The following is a 19,338-nucleotide window of genomic DNA, read 5'->3' as shown; positions in this document are numbered from 1 at the left end:
TTTGCTCTATTAATAGCTCCAAGAATCATTTTTAGTTGCAAAGATGTTGTTATCACTAAGATCTTAGTGGCAGAGATCCCGCTGGGCTGTGTCCCATTCATCCTGGCTTGTACCAACACAAAGAAAACCATGAATGTAAGCTTTGGCCTTTTTAGGGTAAGAATTAAAAATTGGCTTAAACCACCGATCACATAGGAAGCACATCTTTTTCAGTAGAGGAGAAAGCAGGTAACAATATGACAATCGTTCCAGTACCCACTGATAGGAGAAAATATTTCACAACACTAGTCAAAGGATGCTGAAATAAAACTGGTTTGAAGCTTTGAATAAGTTCCAAGTTTTTATATTTCACAATTTATATTTTTTATTAGAGTCCACAGTCTGCTAAATAAAAGCAGTAACAAGATATTTCACAAACTATTGTACAATTTAAATCATATGAATTTAATTTCATAAAAAAATTAGGTGCATATTCATAGTGGCTAACTTAAAAATGCTGTTTCACCTATGGTCTAAAATACTTTATAAGAGATTTAGTTCCAGCACTAAAAATAATCCCATCGTATATATATTTTTTACATGTTTTACAACATAAAGTTTGTGCTCTTAATCAAGAAGATCCACAGACTAACTCAGCATGTAAAAAATAATTTTACAAAACATCAAGTCAACCTTTCAAATCCACTTTTATTTTTTTTCTCCTCACATACAGAACATCTCCCCCCCCCCACCACATTTCTTACAGCTAGAAAGTCACTTGATGATGTTCAGGTACCATTTTATCCCTAAAACTTTGCTGGCATCAAAATAGGACAGTTAACCAGTGTTAAATCTATAAAATATTTACATAGCACAGCACATTAAGCTTTAGACACTTGGCAATTAAACCACATAAAAATAAGACAAGACCCCCATACTATTCAGATTTGGTGTTCATGGTCCCTATCTGGCGACTGTACACTGGTTCAAAAGGCAGCAGAGGCAACAGGCAGTTACTTGAGAGGACACTGAACACTATGATCTGAAAGCACATTATGATGTTACCCCAAGGTCATGTACCACACCCCACCTTTCTCCAAGGTGGTCTCATAATTCTAGACGGGCAGGTCCAGCTGATACAAAATGAAGACAGACAACACAACATTTACTCTGTGGAGATATCCTAACTCCTACTATGCACGTGCTATGACTTTGAACACAACTCGTCCTAAAAACTTGTCACGATCATCCTGGTTTTTTAGGTTGGGTGATCCATCAATCTTGCACTCGACTGTTACTTCATTTGTGGTACTGCTGGTCGCATTAAAGGAGACCTGGACAGCAACTAATGGCTGCAGATAACTCACCTGGCAAATAAAGGAAAATACATGAAACTCCTGTTCTATAGTAACTTCATTTACACTTTTATCAGGAGTTTATTCTGTAAAACTTTAAAAACAAGTTTTAATTAATAATACCTACTTTCTATTGTTATTTTCAATTGAATTTTTATGGATGTAGACAGTTCCTGCGAGCACTGCTTTAAATATATCTTGTAATTAGGTTGTGTCTTGTTACCAGTTTTTAGATATTCTATAATCTTAGTTTGAGTTTCCCCTTTACCCAAGGACTCCCTTACTGATTCTGTAATTTCATGCAAATATATTCCTAACTGTATTATCAGTGTGGTTTCTAGACACATTTCTTCACTAAAAGGAACTGGGGGCTGATTCTAGGATGGAGGCAGAGAAAGTACAAGATGAATGCAGAGTATCTTGTGGTGCCAGAAAGTAGACAGGTGCTCAAAGCAGCACAAGAGCATGTCTAAAGGATGTAAGAGTCTGCCTAAGTGTCTCACTGGCCAAATCGGAGACAATTTTAGCACCAAACAGTAACAGGTAAGAAGAGTCCATGAGAATACAGGGATGTAAATAAATGGTGGAGAAGGCAAAGCTCTTTCTCAGAGCAGAATGCCAACTAAATGGAGGGGAAAAAGGGGAAAAAAAATCTGGGAACAAGCCTATTAGTAGCTGATTCAGGCAAGAATCACCAACGTGCTTAAAACTGGAGGAGAAACAGAATTGTAGAGACTCTTAAAGTACTCTCTCCACGACATACTTGCTGGTTACAAAAGAAAATAAAGCAACCTGACAGCGGAGAAACCTGGCTGATGCCACCGGAACCCAGTGTTCACGGTTACCTGACCACTCACGTGACCAATCATAGCCACATCTCTCTTGCTAGGCTATTCTGAAAACATTTCTTCTGAGGCATTCTTGCCAAAAACGTACAATCTACATTTAATCGTGAAAAACATCAGGCAAACTCAAATTAAGGAACAAACAAAATAGGCCAAAAAAAGTCCTGTGCTCATTTTTGAAGAGCACAAGGGCAAGACACAGAGGAACTGCTCCAGGTTGTGACTAAAGATCTCTTGTACCAGGAATTTGCAAGAAAGGGCATTATTGGAACAACTGGCAAAACTTCAACAATGTCTGCAGACTGGATGATAGCATTATATCAATGTTAGTTTCCTTTGATAACTCAGTTATGGTCATATAGAATGTCCTTATTTTTAGGAAAAGAAAACAAGCATTTAGTGTAAAGAGGCACTATGTTTATAACTTAGTCCAAAATGGTTCAGGAAAAATATTAAACATAAATGGATACAAATGAGGTAAAATATTAACATTTGGGAAATCTGGAAAAAGTCTACAGGAATTCTTTGTACTGTTTTTTCACCTCTGTGTATACTCTACCCACATTCTAAGTAATGAAAGAGAAAAGGGCATTTTGAAAATAACCATCCTTTATCTGCTTGGGTTTTACATTTTGGCTGGAGATGTGGGATCTCTACTTGGCATCACCATTTATATTTAGAGACCAGAACAGAGGATGCACAAGTTACACAGGCCAGGGCCTGTCTACCCCAGACAAGTGACATTTACAACCACGTACAAACTTCTAAGTACTTACATGCAGTTTTTTCCCATAATATGGAAAATATTTTAAATCTATAACTCCATTGAAGGGGTAAGTTGACAGAGTTGCTGTGTTTTCACTCTAAAGTAGAAAACAAGAAAAATTCCTTTTTAGGTCACAAAAAACAACTTAAAAATATAAAGGCAGTATCAACTGTATATAGTAATCCTACAATGCTGTTCCAATTGCATTAATGACATTTTTGAGAACAGACCTATTAATCTTGATTTGAATTCTTTGACACAAACTGTCTTAACTCTTCTTACATTTCCTGGTACAGCCTACATGCTTTTCCAGGAGAATCCCTTCTTAGAGTCAGAGCTGTTCATTCACTGTCTGAAAATCTTATCTGTCTTCCAACTACCAAATGCCAGTTTCTCCAGCCACTGATAGCAGGAATACAGCAGTCTGTATGGGACCAATGCATTCCTGAAAGGATTTAAAATACTGTGCTTCCAGACTGTAAACAATGGCTGCCATACTATAGAATGCAGGATTCAGGCTTGGGAGGCAGAAGGTCCCAAAGTTTCCTGTGATTAGTAACTGTTAGGGTAGCCAGAAGGGGAAACTATGATGCACCTACCAAAAACTATTAGGAAAAATTTAAGGTACTCCAAGCAAAGCTTTTTTTTTTTTAAACTCTTCTTAACTGATTTAAATACCCTAAAATTGAGCAGCCTGGGTGGCTCGGCGGTTTAGCACCGCCTTCAGCCCATGGCCTGATTCTGGAGACCTGGGATCGAGTCCCACATCAGGTTCCCTGCAAGGAGCCTGCTTCTCCGCCTCTCTCTCTCTCTTTCTCTCATGAATAAATAAATAAAATCTTTTAAAAATACCCTTTAATTTATGAACACATGCAAAATCAAAGTCCTGAAATTTACTGAATCATACATATTCCATATATTTAAACTAGTAAATGTGACAAATCATCCATAATCCAACTCATTCATGCTATTATTTCTATTCTTCTTGATAACAAGAATTCTCAGGTAACACATTACGAACGGGATTAATTTTAATGACTATAACACACAGTAGATGACTAAGATCAGTGCAAGTTTAGTAAGCATGAATTAAAACGTCAGTAAATGCTTGAATTCTAGTTTTAAACACACTAATTTCTATTTTTGAAAGCACACAGGAAACACTATAGCAAAACTAGTATCTTCTCTAAGGAGAAGTCCTACTCCGCTTATGTAACTCCAGGAGTAGCACATGTAACAGACAAGTAACATAGCAAGATAGCACAATGCGGAGCGACGATACCCCACAAAATGGGCAAGTTCTGATGATCCAGGTCAAACATAGGTGGGAAGAACAGGAGATAACAAGACTAAAAAAAATTGTAGAAACCATTTCTACCCTACATTTGTACTCTGTAAAAAAAAAAAAAAAAAAAAAAAAAAATCATTGTGATGAGTGCCTTTCTGTATTAATTGCTTTTCTCTTAACACATGAGCTTAATTCACAGAAGTAGATGTTCCCCCAAGATATAAAGGTTTTCTGTGGATTACTGGTACTTCTAGCCAGACACCACACTTATATTAAATTCATTTGGACCCAAGAGCCTTCTATGGGCAGGATCAATTACAAAGAGGGGGAACTGAGGCTCAGTTAAAATCACATGCTCAAGATCACCCAGATGTGATGGACTCTTAACTGTTCTCTTGGTTTGTACCAAAACCGTAATGTTGGCAAGCTTTTGTTGTTGTTGGCAAGCTTTTACTTGAACTTTATACCTTCTGTAAAAATAAACATTGAGAATTTACGAATATTGAAATGCATATCTGAATAATGATACTTTAGGGTGAAGCATACCTGTCATAGTTTTAAAATGAGTGTATTTTCTTATACACACTCACCACCCTTAAAAGACCTGAACACAAACCAAATGTTCTAAGCAGTGGTTATCTCTGAGTAGCATTTACCAATTCTTTTCTCCTGCATTTTCCTAAATGAATATTCCATCTTTTGTAGGAACCATCTTTTAAATTAAATGCCTAGAAGCTTCTTTTAATTATTTTGGTATTTTCAGGACTTTTGTATAAAACAAAGCCAATCAAACTTAAGAATATGAGATATAAAAAAATGTATTACATAAAAAGTCAACTAAAGAATTTAAAGAACACTTGATATAGACAAATGTAATGCTAATAGCCACTAGGATGGTCTACAGTAAATGTTCCCCTCTGTTCTGCAGAGCCACACCTCTAAAACATATGCACTCCACCTGATGACTAGCCTAGAAGTACAACGAAAAGTTTTACAAGCTTTCTAAAAACAAACCTATTCTATAAATAAACAAAATCCCCATCTACTTCGATTATTTTACGTTCTTTACACACAACTCTTCACACAGGGACAACAAACTGAAATCTGAATCATCAACCACAATTTTTCATTAACATTTCCATCAACTATTCTAGAAGCAAAGGATACACGATAGATAAAAATCCATGTAGAACCTCAAGAAAACAGTTACGTGGAGTTGTTTATACTGGCCAAAGGTTTACAAAATTGAAATCTTAGGAGTTTAAAGCTTTTGCCTTTGTGGCCAAAATGTGTTTTCCTTTCTTAGTAGTGTTGGCTCCACAGAGCCACTACTCCAAGCTTATCTGTGTAGTCTGCTCACATGCAAAGGCAAAAGTTCCTGCCTACAGGTATGCTGTCATGAAATTAGCACTTCTCCCTGCCTGAAGTATAGCACATAAGCCTTGGGAACTTTCTATTGGAAAGACCTGCAAGCAAGGAGGAAAAAGTTACTTTTTCTAAATGTAGCTTGCAGCCATATGTTTTCTTACCAGATGAGAGAATATGCTTAGCTTTTCAGAAGTATTTGTTTAGCAAGAAAAGCTCAGCTTAATGTAGCATCTGGTTGTAAGTAACCTACTGGCTGCACTGGCTGTGTATAAGAAGGTCAAGTGAACTGCCCATGGTTCATACACATATATTCCAACCTACATGAGAAACCAGAATTTCCTGGCTTTTTATTCTAAACAGTGAATAAATCCTCAAAAGAAATTATTAAGGATACGCTAAAGCAGAAGTTCTCAAAGTAAGAGCCTGAGACTATCCCCATCACCTGGAAACTTTAGTTAGAACTACTGAGTCAGAACTTTGAGAATGGGACCCAACAAGCCCTCCAAGTGATTCTGATGCAAGAAAGAATTTGAGAACCACTGAGCAAGAAGTTTCTGCACAGGGCAGCCTGGGTGGCTCAACGGTTTAGTGCCACCTTCAGTCCAGGGCCTGATCCTGGAAACCCGGGATCGAGTCCCACGTCAGGCTCCCTGCATGGAGCCTGCTTCTCCCTCTGCCTGTGTGTGTCTCTGCCTCTCTCTCTGTGTCTCTCTCGTGAATAAATAAAATCTTAAAAAAAAAAAAAAATTCTTATAAGAAGTTTCTGCACAAATAAATCTATTCATGGCTAAAAGAATATAGTTTTCATCACAAACAACTTTTAAAAAGATTATTGAGAGTGTGAGAGAGGGCGTGCACACACACACATAAGCCAGGGTTGGGGTGGGGGGAGGGAGAAGCAGACTCCTCACTGAGCAAGGATTCGGACTTGGGGCTCAATCCTAGGACGCTGAGAGATCATGACCTGAGCAGATGCTTAACCCACTGAGCCACCAAACTGCCTCGCAAACAACTTTAGAAGTGATTTTCAATGTAACATTTCAAGTAAGATACTTTTGACAGATTTGGGATTGGAATGCTAAATTTTGTACAACAATAAAATTAAATTTAGAACTTAACATTTTCTCCTCAGAACTCTTACCCATCATTTATATATTTGTCTTAGTTGCACTTGCAGCATGGAGAGAAAACAAAAGAAGTTATGAGATGAAAACTGCATAGCACTCTAGAAAAAATAATAAAGTAGGGATAGGAGAGAAAAATACTGCCTCTACCTTAAGGAAAATGTACCATTTTTCATGAAATCTCAGATGCCACTGATGCACACCAATTTACCTACTATTAATAAAGAGAAAATCTCATGATACGCTAGTAAGACACCAGCAATTATAAGGCCAACCCCCATTTCAGTGTTATTAAGCTAGAAAAAAAGTGAATCTCAAAATCAATGAAATATGGTATATGTAAATGTAAACACAGTGTCTATGAAATCCATGCACATGGAAAACATCTTTTTGAATTACCATTTGCAAATAAAAAAGGGCTCTACACCCAAAATTTGGTGGAATTTTATTCTTCTAAGACTAGCACTACAGAGGACTTTCAACATGTGACAGGAGGAAAAAATGACTAAAAAAATCACTGTTTTAAAATATTAAGATCTATTAAAGCTTTAACAGAAGCTGGGTTAATTTTTTGAATACTAACCTTTGAAGTACATTCTATCCTTGGCATTCCTTGAGGTTTTAATCCAATTATCTGTGGTAAAGAAAAACTGATTAACTGAAACATCACAAACATAAATAAAAGAACTTCCTATTTTGTTGCTGGGGACCCAGGAGTGGAAGGATTGAGATAAATACCAACTCTGTGTATTAAAACCTTGTTATGTCTGCCTTTTAATTTTATTTTAGAGGGTTAGAATGGACTTTTCAATAAAATAATCTTACCAGTTAGCTGTCTTGTTACTGTACTGGGGCAATTTAGAAAAATCAGTTACCAAAGAATCAAGTAAAACATAGTATTGTACTCTGCTATCCTTAAAACAAGAAACAAACAGAAATCTTTAATGCAAATAATAAGAATTGCAGAAGCATAATAAAATGTTTTCATTAAGATTTATCAGGTCAATCTGCCAACATATGTTTCCACAAGGCTTCCATGGGGCCTTACCATATCTTACATCTATCTATTCCACAAAATGCATGTTGGGGAGAATCCCATTTTAAGATACAGCACTATTCAGTTCTATATAATGAGGCTACTTTCATGTATGTAGCAGATATAACTAACTCTGTATGGCAACAGACATTTATTCATCTGTTTTGTGGGAGGATCTTTTTATGTTTTAAATTTATATGCATTTTACATGCAAATGCCTGTAAAATGTAAATATTCCTCCCAAAAGATAAGTTTTGTAGCAACCAAAATATCAATAGCAGTGATTCTTGCCCATGTGATGACTTTGGAACAAAGATGAGCACTGAACATTAATAAAATCATGATTTTGGGCATGACAACCAGAATACTTATCCCTTGAAGAATTAATCTATGCCTAGATGCACATAACTAAAAAGGGAAAAGTTGTTTTACTTCCCTAATCCATGATTTAATGAACCAGTCTTAGATTTTTTCTGTATTAATTTTCCAAAGGTCAATTATTATCGTGGCTAATCTTATACGCAAGTTACCCATAAATGAGATAAAAGAGTTGCCAGCTTTCTAACAGAAGACACTAAAAGCAGCAGTGGCAAAATATGTACATACTCTGTTCATTTTCACAAGAACACAAGGGCTTCCTCTGGAGTAGCCAAAATCTGGATCATCCACACCACTGCATGCTTGGAGTAAGGGAAGAGGAAACTGACATGCACTATAAACTGGACCCTTCTGTTCAAAAAGTGCTCCATCAGAACAGGCTGTGAGATTCTTCTGTTCTTCTGACTCATATGCTAAAAAGTAAAGATACATGTGCATAGATCAGTCAGAAACAGACTTTAAATAAAACCAAAGACATCCCATCCGATGGACAACACTTTTCTTTATTTTTTGACAACACTTTTCAAAGACAAAGACACTTTCAAAGACATTTCCTTAGAATGATCCTAAGGAAAAAATGTTAAGTTTGTTCCTTTAAAGGTTTAATAAGCTTTAACAGTTCTGTTTGTTTTTTTTTTTAAAAAGATTTTATTTATTTATACATGAGAGACACAGAGAGGCAGAGACCTAGGCAGAGGGAGAAGCAGGCTCCATGCAAGGAGCCTGATGTGAGATTTGATCCCCAGATCCGGGATCACGCCCTGAGCAGAAGGCAGATGCTCAACTGCTGAGCCACCCAGGTGTCCTGCTTTAACAGTTCTGATGTTTGTTTGTATTCAACGATGGTAAAAACTGGATTACAGATCAATGTCTTTTGTCACCATTAGGTGGCGCCAGCCACGGCCATAGTATTATTTCAATGCCTCCTACGCTCATGGCCGTGGGGACAACTTATAAACTTGTCACATCACCATGTTGTAACCTGAAGCTAATGTAATATTATGTGTCAACTATACTCCCATAAAGAAAATACAGTGGTGAGAACACAGGCATTGTGGCTGCCCTTATGATGGATTTTACAGTATAACAGACCTTACAAACAGACATTAGCTCTAATAATCATAATGGAAGGGCCTAAAGAAAAACAGTGCTATGGCAGTATATTCTGGAGGGACTAGAACAAAGCTCAGTGCCAAGGGGCCCCTGTGAGTTAATGTTAACTTAGAGAAGGGTTGTTTGGTTTTTTTTTTAGCAGAAACAGGTAACATCTTAGATAAACTCAAGTGATAAAGGAATAAAATGGTCACAACCTGGAGATGTGAAAAGAAAGGAGGGAGAAAGACACAACGGGTTTTTGGCTGTTTGCTCCATACTGGCACAGTGTTAGGCAAGAGTGGCACAACAGTGAGCAAGCCTGATGTGGTCCCTGCCCTCTATGAATTTGTTTATTGAAAGATGCTAAGAAAGAGTTAAGATACACTCAACAGTACCTCCCTAAGAACTACTGGGGTATGGGTACAACTGGTACCAGAAAGAGGCCACCTAAAATGAATCCAAAACAGCAACAAAAATTTCAAAGTAAATGCATTTATTAAAAAGTGTAAAGATCTTTACTTTGGGGAGAAAAACTATCAAAAATCTTTGGTTTCATCTTATATTTATAAAAAATTAGGATATAATTGGAATTATGTACTCATTTAAAGGATTCAAATATTTGGGAGATGGAGTTAAACTCTACAACACAATAGGTATCATATGACATTCATCACTTCCTTTTTGACTTTGGTGGCACAATCATAAAGATCATTTTGCAAGAAATATTCAAGGCCTTCCCAATTTCCCCCAAGGGTTTCAACTGCATAGACCTTTTGGTATAGGTCAGTTCATCAGTTCAGTTTTGTATTATGCCACCTTCCACTTAATGCAAGGAGTTGTAATGATGAGAGGTCAGATTATGAAGAACCTCCTCCCTCCAACTCCAAGGCATGATGGGACATAGATCAATGATCCCGGACAGAGTAACATAAGAGCCCTATACACCTGAAGAAAGCCTAAAATAGGAAGGAAGAAAAGGAAAGGAGGAAAGAAACAAAGAAGACCTGAAAAGAAAAAGGTTAATTTGAACAAAATAAAACTTTAAATTTTAAGTGGTATCTATTGGGGAAAAAAAGGCAAATCTTTTAAAAAGAAATGTTACCTTTCTAATATGAGAAAGGCTTTCCTAAAACTCAGCAATAACAACTGTAAGTTAAAAGGCGAGGGGTGAGGCTTGAAGGGTTAAAGAGTTAAAAGACCCCAGAAAGTATAATACAGTAAAAATAGAAAATGAGAGCAAAACAAGAGATCCAAGACCCAACTAACAGAATAATTCTAGGAAAAAAAAACCAACAGAAAATTGAGTTGAGGAAATTATTAAAGTAGTAATAGAAGATAATTTCCTTGAACTGGAGAACTTAAGCCTTTATTTATCATGAAAGATCCCCATCAAGTTACCAGTAAAGTGATATTTTAGAGACTGAAACCAAAACAAATTTTAGAACCCAACGGAAATACATTTAAAAGCAAAATTTAAAAAACAGCCTTGCAGGAGAAAAAAATAAATACAAAGGAACTAAAATTCTCTATACAGCTGAAGTATCACCTATAAATGCAGAATTAGGTTATTTTCAGAAATGAAAGGACTCAAAATTTACATTTCATGTATCTTATGAAGTTACATAGAATAAATATACTCCATCAAAACTAGGTGGTAAATTCAGAAAAAAATCCAGAAGCCAAGAAACAGTGGATCCAACTAAAGTGATAAAAGGGAGTCTCAAAATGACAGCTGAATATGTTAAAGGCCTCACCAGTTACCATACAAACTATGGCAGGAGGAGAAAGGCTCTGAGTTTTCCAGAAAAAAGGGACTTGAGGATACCTCAAATGACATTGTACAAATAGAGAAATCAGAAGAGTGTCTACAGATGACAGAGTAAGACATAAAGACTATGTATAAATAACAAAACTAAAAATAGTAATTCAATTAATGTACTGAGTGGAGGTGGGTGGGAGGGAGGGCTGAGGCATGTGAAGTAAATTCTCATCTCTCATGGCAGGAAGTAAAGACAATGCACAAAAGTGATAAATCAAGAACCATCAGGAAACTATAATATTTAGAGATACAGAAAAAACCACTGTAAGAGAAAGATCAAAACCATGAAGTTCTTTCCCACTGAACATGTATCCAGAATCCAATTACAATGTCCACTGCTTCTTCTCTTGCCACAGCACCATTCTACTCATCTGGATTAGTGTAATGGCCTCCTAACTAGCTACCCCCTATAGTCTCAAAAAAGCAGCCTGAATGATCCTTTAAAAATTCAAATCAGATGATATTCCCTGCTTAAAAACCTCTACTTGGTCAGCATAAAAACCAAAGAACTTAACAGTGGCTTCTAAGGACCTACACCACCTAGTCCTTTACTTCCCTGACTTCCATCTCCTACAACTCTCACCCTAGCTTATTTCATCCAGCCCCTTTAACTTCCTTGATAAACCCTGAACACATTGGACACGGTAAGCCTCAGGCTAGTTCCCTTATGTTCAGATCCTTCCTCAAGGGTCACCTTTCCATGAGACCTTCCTGGACCACCCTGTTCAAAACTGCAACCCTTCCCACTGCTCCCATCTCCCTCTCCTCCACATCACTTTCCCATGCACCACCGGATGACAAGCTCCATGAACACATTTTTCTTGTGTTCACAGATAGAACTTAGTTAGAAGAGTGCTTGACACAAAGAAGACTCTCCAAAAAATATTTGTTGAGTAAATTAACAGAATTGCAGCTAAAAAGGAATAGGATGGAAAACTGTTTTCATTACAGACCTTTCTTTACTACTTGATTTTTTTTTCTTTTTTTCTTTTTAATTTTTATTTATGATAGTCACACACAGAGAGAGAGAGAGGCAAAGACACAGGCAGAGGGAGAAGCAGGCTCCATGCACCGGGAGCCCGACGTGGGATTCGATCCCGGGTCTCCAGGATCGCGCCCTGGGCCAAAGGCAGGCGCCAAACTGCTGCGCCACCCAGGGATCCCCTTTACTACTTGATTTTTAAACCATGGATTATATTTTCACAAAAACACCTTTAAAAAACTATCAAGGGTGGGGGGCTGGGGGAAAGGAGGAGGCCTGGGTGGCTCACAGCATGGTCCCAGGGTCCGGGATCAAGTTCCGCATCGGGCTCCCTGCAGGGAGCCTGCTTCTCCCTCTGCCTATGCCTCTACCTCTCTGTGTCTCTCATGAATAAATAAGTAAAATCTTAAAAAGAAAAAAAAAAAAATCAAGGGAGAGATTTAGAAAGACAGCCAAATGGATGGTGTAGGATCAAGAGGTTTTTGATTTAAGATTAGAGGAAGTGGAGGACTTCCGCATGCTGACGGGAAGGATCTAACAGAGATTAAATATATATGAGAAGGAATAGTAAATAATGCTTCCAAGACACTGAAAGCAGCTCCAAAAAGCAGGACTGGTACACATAACCTTAAATGTGAGGAATGGCATCAGAGCAGGAGAAATACCAGACAAAATGGCTGTAACTATTGGTTTGTTTTACTGGGAATGGGGAAACTGGTGGAGTTCCTACCACTTGAATATTTCCATTATTTCTTTAAGCAGAAAAGCAGGTTATATGAGGTGAGTTATAGGGGGAACGGTAACAGGTTAAAGTTTTGAGTAGAGGTTGGAAATAATCCTTTCAGAGGATTATCCAGAGAAAATTCAGTGGGACTGCCAGGCAGTAGAGCGGTCGACTTGAGGGAGGTGGTCAAGTATTCATAGCGCTGATTAGTCCTGAGGAAGGTCTTCAGCAGCCTGTTCAGGGGGTAGGCTCAAAGAAAGGGCTTCATTCAAGAATTATATGGTTTCATCTAGAAGAATTATGTGGCTTTTTCCAGGTGCATTTTCTGACAGGTATGGGATTTTAGAGTACTGGCAAAACTAGAAATGAGAAACCATGGAATAAGCTTGGTAAAAAGGGAAGTTGAGGCTGGGATAAAATAAAAGGGTAAGTGAGGCAGCAGTCCCCATGATGTAGAGGAATAGTTGAGGGAAAGTGAAACAGGCAAACTTGCAGGTTATATCAGGAAAGCCTCCATCAGTCATTTTGGCAATGGGGTCCTACATGTTTTAAGGAATGAATGTAGATATGTGTGCCTGAGGAAGAGGTGATGTGATCAAGGACAGGCCAGAGCATGTCATGATTATTCATGTGCATGTTAAAACTACAGAGTTAAGTTAAAAAAGGAGGAAAAAAACTGAGCTAGGACGACTACTGTAAAGCATTACAGACTGGTAACTCCAAAAACCAGAGTGGTAGATATTTGGTTTTGTTTTGTTTTTTTAATGATAAATACCATTCCCTGTCTCCTCCACAAGTACAATGGATCCAAAAGGTTCAAACATTATTTTATATAATTTAGTTTTGCTTTATGAAATAGTTTTTAATGTAGATATAATTATGTCTGTCTCAATAAACTTGACTCATATACTTACTTTAGAAAAGTCAAATCATCTGCCCATTAGGCTTAGACCCCTATGTCTTTCCGTAAGTTAGAACATGCTCATGCCAATTATAAAATCTACTTCCAAGTCCTCTCAGTTGACTGTGTTTAACAGAAAAGAAATAAAAGGTAAAACAGATTCTAAGATGTTTCTAAAAGCAATCATTATTTGGTACTAGTTTCTCTAATAACTAAAATCTTTTACCATGCCTTAAGAAAACATACTTACGTTTTAGAAACTTCCTAAGGTCTTCAATGTACCCTTTATAGGACTCCGGATCAGATACAGTGAATGAATATTCCAATGCAGTTACTGGTTTTGGGAAAACCGTAAGTCCTACAAAGAGATAAAAGAAAAAGGGGGAAATTAACTGCAGCAACTTCCCTTCTTTCTCCTTGCTTATACTTAAAAGGGTAGATCTCAGTAATTGTATAAAAAACGGTGTTCACAGGTATGCTAAAATGATCAAGAACTTCTGATTATGAAGGCACAGATATTTAAATGAAAGAATTGCAAACCTTCAAAATCATCTCAGAGGTTATCAGTTAGAAACCTCCCCCAAATTTGATTATCTACAGTTAATTATAATTTCTCTGTTTCTGACTTAAAAAGATACAAATTTTAGTATGTACTTCCTACATTCATTTTTCTACCAAATATTTTTAGGTTTTGCTGATTTGCTATTAAATAGGAGAAAAATTTTAGCAAATCAAAGTCTCTGCTCTTTTGTCATTCAAATTACAACTCTATGAAAACATAAAACTCAATGAAAGAGGCCTATACAATTTTAACTCTGGTTAAACATTCTTCCTTCAATAATAAACACTGCTCTATAATCAAAATGGGGTTTTCACATATTGAATATAGAATATAACCACCAACAATTTCATGTATCAGGAATCTACAGCTGTGTATATAGAACATGCTGAATGAGTTTATGAAAAGAAAATGTAAGCATATTTATCTGTAAGAAAGATAATCACGCTTCCAACTTTAATATAAGCTTTCTTTGTTTAAAAAGCATTAGATCTAGGGGCGCCTGGGTGGCTCAAATGGTTAAGTGTCTGACTCTTGGCTCAGGTCATGACATGCCCGGTCAGGCTCCTCGCTGCCCTTTCCCCACTTGCATGTGCACAAACACTCTCTCTCAAATAAATCAATCAATCTTAAAAAAAAAAAAAAAAAAAAAAAAAGGGCAAAGCATTAGATCTAGATTATTAATTTAGGCTTGCACCCAGACTTAAAAAAGTCCTAAAATTTTCACCAGTCTCAAACATTTCCCATATCACAGTTATTAGAGATGCTATGTTTTCCACTGAATCTGAAAATATACAAATAACAAGGGTTGTTTTAGTTTCCATTTAAACTGCTCACATATATCTAATTCTCTTGGGGTTTTTTTTGTTTGTTTTTTTAAAAATTCCAGTATAGTTAACATATAGTGTTACATTTTAGATTAGATCCAGTTTCTTTTAAACCCTAAACTTGCCTGTGTTGGTTTGCATGAATTTTGAGTTAGACTAGATGCAGTGCTACCCACATATGATAAAACAATGTTCCTAAATGGCAGAGCAAATCTCAGTCTATATTCAGCCCAAAAGACCTCCTGATTAAACTCCCCATTCACCTACATCAACATACCAGAGATCACTTGGATTTGGATAATCTCCTATGCCTGACTGTCCATCCACCACAAAATCTCTATAAAATCTAGAATAACTTTAAGACTTTCTGTAAAAGCATTTAATGAAAGAATAAAATACCTTACTGTCCATTATATTAAATGACCATCTGTATATGTCTGAAATTGTTTTTATTTTTAAGGTTTACAGCAGGAACAAGATATAATATACTGTAAGTAAAAAGGTAATGGAATTAAGGCAGCTTGCATATAACTATTAAAAATACCTAACTTTAAGAAAAACCCAAAATATCCATATTTTTTAAACATTTTATTTATTTATTCATGAGAGACAGAGAGAGAGAGAGAGAGAGAGAGAGGCAGAGGGTGAAGCAGGTTCCCTGTGAAGGCAGGCGCTAAACTGCTGAGCCACCCAGGGATCCCCAATATCCATATTTCTCAACTAAAGAAATTTTAAAGAAAAATACGAAGATATCTATGCTTTATACAAATGACTATATTCCTTTACATGACTAATGACTAATTTCTAAGGCAATGTTTTAGCCATTCAATTTGCAAAAACTTTGTATTAAGACCTGAAAGTCTAAAGCTGAATTGCTGAATTTTTTTAAAAAAGATTTTATTTTTTTCAAGTAATCCCTACCTAAGGTGGGGCCTGAACTTCCAACCCTGAGATTAAGAGTCATATGCTCTACCGACTGAGCCAGCCAGGTGCCCCTAAAACTGATTCTGATACCAGTTACTTCCCAGACCTTGCTTAACAATACTCTTGGACCCCTGGGTAACTTGCTATTTAACAATTAATTTGAAACTCTTAAGAAAAAAACTATGGTACAAGCACATTTTTGACATGGTATGCTTAATTCCTCCAAATAAAGTCCTGCCTTACCCAAAATAAAGAACATCAACAGAATGTAAAGACCAGTAACTCCTCTATCTCTTTCCAATTTAAACCACTGGAGTATGAGACTTTGTGTGCATAATATGCATGTTTGTCAGGGTATGATGATCAGTATGTGTTCATGCTATGTGGATGTATAGGTTACTTATACGTACCAATTTCAAACAAGCATTTATTTTACTGGGTACAAATAATATTAAAATGATGTCATTTAAAATTAAAACCAATATAGTCAATGCAAAACCCCCAGTATATTAAATACCATATATACTGTGGAAAATATAAGTAGAAAGAAAAAATATTAACCCATGACCCATAACCCTTTGTAAAGAGAAAATCTTAACAAGCTAATGTATATTCATCCATTAATATGTACACGTTATATATGTGCATATATATTTATTAAGTTAAAGATAAGACTAAGTACTACAGTATAGTTTGTTGGGTTTTTTTAAAGATTTTATTTATTTATTCATGAGAGACACACAGAGAGAACAGAGAGAGAGAGGCAGAGACACAGGCAGAGGGAGAAGTAGGCTCCATGCAGGGAGCCTGATGCAGGACTCAATCCTAGGTCTCCAGGATCATGCCTTGGGCCGAAGGCAGACACTCAACGCTGAGCCACCGGGGCTGCCCTACAGTACAGTTTTAAATAATTTTAAGGGACTCAGTTTGAAATTGTGAATTATTTTATTACTTTTGTTACTCATGCAATTATAAATAGTTTAGTATTCCTGAAATAGACTGGATCAAAGTCACATAACTTAGCAAGAAAAATATAGAATTAGGTTAGATAGGGATACCAGGGTGGCTCAGTTCATTAAGCATCTGACTCTTGGTTTCAGCGTAGGTCATGATCTCAGGGTTGGAGATTTCAGAGCCTGCACTGGGCTCCTCCCTCAGTAGGGAGTCGAGATTTGCTTGAGATTTCTCTCCCTCTGCCCCTCCCCCCAATCAATCTCTCTCTCAAAATAAATAAATCTTTAAAAAAAAAAGAGAAAGAGAGAGAATTAATCTAGGTAGAAGAAAACAGGCCTACCATTAGAGATGAGGGGAAAATGAGCATGGAGCTAGTTAAATAAAATACTTGATCAAATAAACTAATGATGTAAATGACATTAACTAGTGATTCCTGATGTTTACACAAATATTAGCAGCAAAATAAGGGAAAGTCCTTAGAATAAAATGTTCCAAGAAAAGATGGTTTGGGAAACTGGTGCCATTTGGCTGTTGATAAGGCTTACAAATCCATGCCCTGAGCAAGGATCTAGATCAGGGCTCCTCAGCACTGGCACTATTGACATTTTGGGCTTGGTAAATCTTTGTTGCATGGGGGCTTGTCCTGTGCATTGTAGGATGTTTAGCAACATGCCTGACCTCTGGTCACCAGTAGCACCCCTCCAGTTGTAACAACCAAAACTGTCTCCAGATATGACCACAAGGCCCTGGGGGAGCCAATCTTTGTTAGATGAGAACCACTGCTCTAGAAAGAAACCTCCCGGGATCCCTCGGTAGCTCAGCGGTTTAGGGCCTGCCTTTGGCCCAGAGCGTGATCCTAGAGACCCGGGATCGAGTCCCACCATCGGGCTCCCTGCAAGGAGCCTGCTTCTCCCTCTGCCTGTGTCTCTGCCTCTCTCTCTCTGTTCTCTCTCATGAATAAATAATTTAAAAAATAAAATAAATAAAAAATATATTAAAAAAAAAAAAAGAAACCTCCCACGATATTCCTTCCTTCCCACCCTTCCTGCTATCCCCCCCCCCACCCCCCGCCAGCCGTTCTCTATTATCTCTAGCAGGTGTTCACATTTTTGGGGAATTACACATATTGGAGTTTTGCATATTGTTATCTTCTTCTATAAAAACTGCCAGCACCTTGAGGACAAGAGCCATGTTCAACAAAGACAAAGCTGGCATTCAAAGACTTTAAAAAGGATGAAATCAGGCAGTAGAAAATACGATTTAAACAAGTGTTTAAGATATTTTCTGTAGTGGAGTATCCTGGAGAATTTTTTTTTTCCTCCCAACAATCAGTGGAAAAGAATTAAACACAGTAAGAATATATACCCATTCTATTCCCAATTGATGATGATTATTATTTATTTTTTTTTTTTTTACCACTTCCATGTTAAGCAATTAAAGATAGAAAGCTTGTTATTTTACAAGACCAATGCTCTGGCCCCCAAGCTAGAGCTAAACTATATACTTTATAAGTAAATTACTCAAGACAAAGTGAAAATGGTACACGATATTCACAAAAGCCATTTATAACTATATTGGTCATATTTGGCTTCACTCTAATTCCCCATATTCATTCCTGCTTACTCCTGGCAAAGGACTCAAGATTTATCAGCTCAGGTCCTTATATCAGTATGTAAATATTATAGGTCTTCAGTATGTAAATATTAAAGGTCTTTATATCATTATGCAAATATTAAACAACAAACAAAAATCAAAAATTTCACACTAATCCCAAAGTTTAACTTTTACCTATGTAAGAAATTTACAGTGAAGATAAGGTATAACCAAAAAAAATTTTTTTTTAAGATTTTTATTTATTTATTATGAGAGTCACAGAGAGAGGTAGACACAGAGGCAGAGGGAGAAGCAGGCTCCCCGCAAGGAGCCTGATGTGGGACTCGATCCTGGGACTCCTGGATCACGCTCTGAGCCAAAGGCAGATGCTCAATTCAACCACTGAGCCACCCGGGGTCCCCCCATTTTTTTAAAAAGACTTATTTTGAGAGAGAGAGAGAGAGAGCGCAAACGCGAGTGCAGGTGTGCGTGAGGCTAAAAGCAGGGGTAGGGACGGGGGGGAGAGTGAGAGAAGCAGACTCCCCACTCTTGATCCCAAGATCCCCAAGATCATGACCTGAGCTGAGCCAAAGCCCAGAGTCGGACGCTTAACTGACTGAGCCACTCAGGTACCCCAAAGTAGAACCAAATTTAGTTAAAAGCCACAATAACTGCAATATAATTACCTGGACTAGGAATCTGGTCACGGTATTTTGGAACTTCATCATTCAGTGTCTGAAGCATGGCCCACATTGTGAATGAGAAGAGTGCAGCCAGGAAGCCATAAAACACTAGATAGAAGAGCAAGATCAAACCTGCAA

The 19,338-nt window shown here is 37.2% G+C and overlaps 1 protein-coding gene across 2 annotated transcripts in view; it reads right to left on the bottom strand.

The window, feature by feature from the left end:
- Positions 1 to 327: 327 nt before the first annotated feature.
- Positions 328 to 19,338, bottom strand: part of ATP1B3 (ATPase Na+/K+ transporting subunit beta 3) — a 42,874-nt gene continuing 23,863 nt past the window's right edge. Inside the window, exons 2-7 of one of the 2 annotated variants that reach the window (XM_025448926.3) lie at positions 19,204 to 19,332; positions 13,911 to 14,018; positions 8,368 to 8,552; positions 7,309 to 7,359; positions 2,956 to 3,042; positions 328 to 1,346 (exon numbers count right to left, since the gene is read on the bottom strand). In XM_025448926.3, the coding sequence (XP_025304711.1) occupies positions 1,173 to 1,346; positions 2,956 to 3,042; positions 7,309 to 7,359; positions 8,368 to 8,552; positions 13,911 to 14,018; positions 19,204 to 19,332 (734 nt within the window). In that variant the 3' untranslated portion in view covers positions 328 to 1,172. The remainder of the gene's footprint in view (positions 1,347 to 2,955; positions 3,043 to 7,308; positions 7,360 to 8,367; positions 8,553 to 13,910; positions 14,019 to 19,203; positions 19,333 to 19,338) is intronic. The other variant, XM_049099697.1, reaches the window with a different exon arrangement.

This window comes from Canis lupus, chromosome 23, assembly GCF_003254725.2.
Source record: "Canis lupus dingo isolate Sandy chromosome 23, ASM325472v2, whole genome shotgun sequence".
Taxonomy (NCBI): domain Eukaryota; kingdom Metazoa; phylum Chordata; class Mammalia; order Carnivora; family Canidae; genus Canis; species Canis lupus.
Note: the sequence above shows the minus strand (reverse complement) of the source record. Positions and strands in the feature narration are given on the sequence as shown.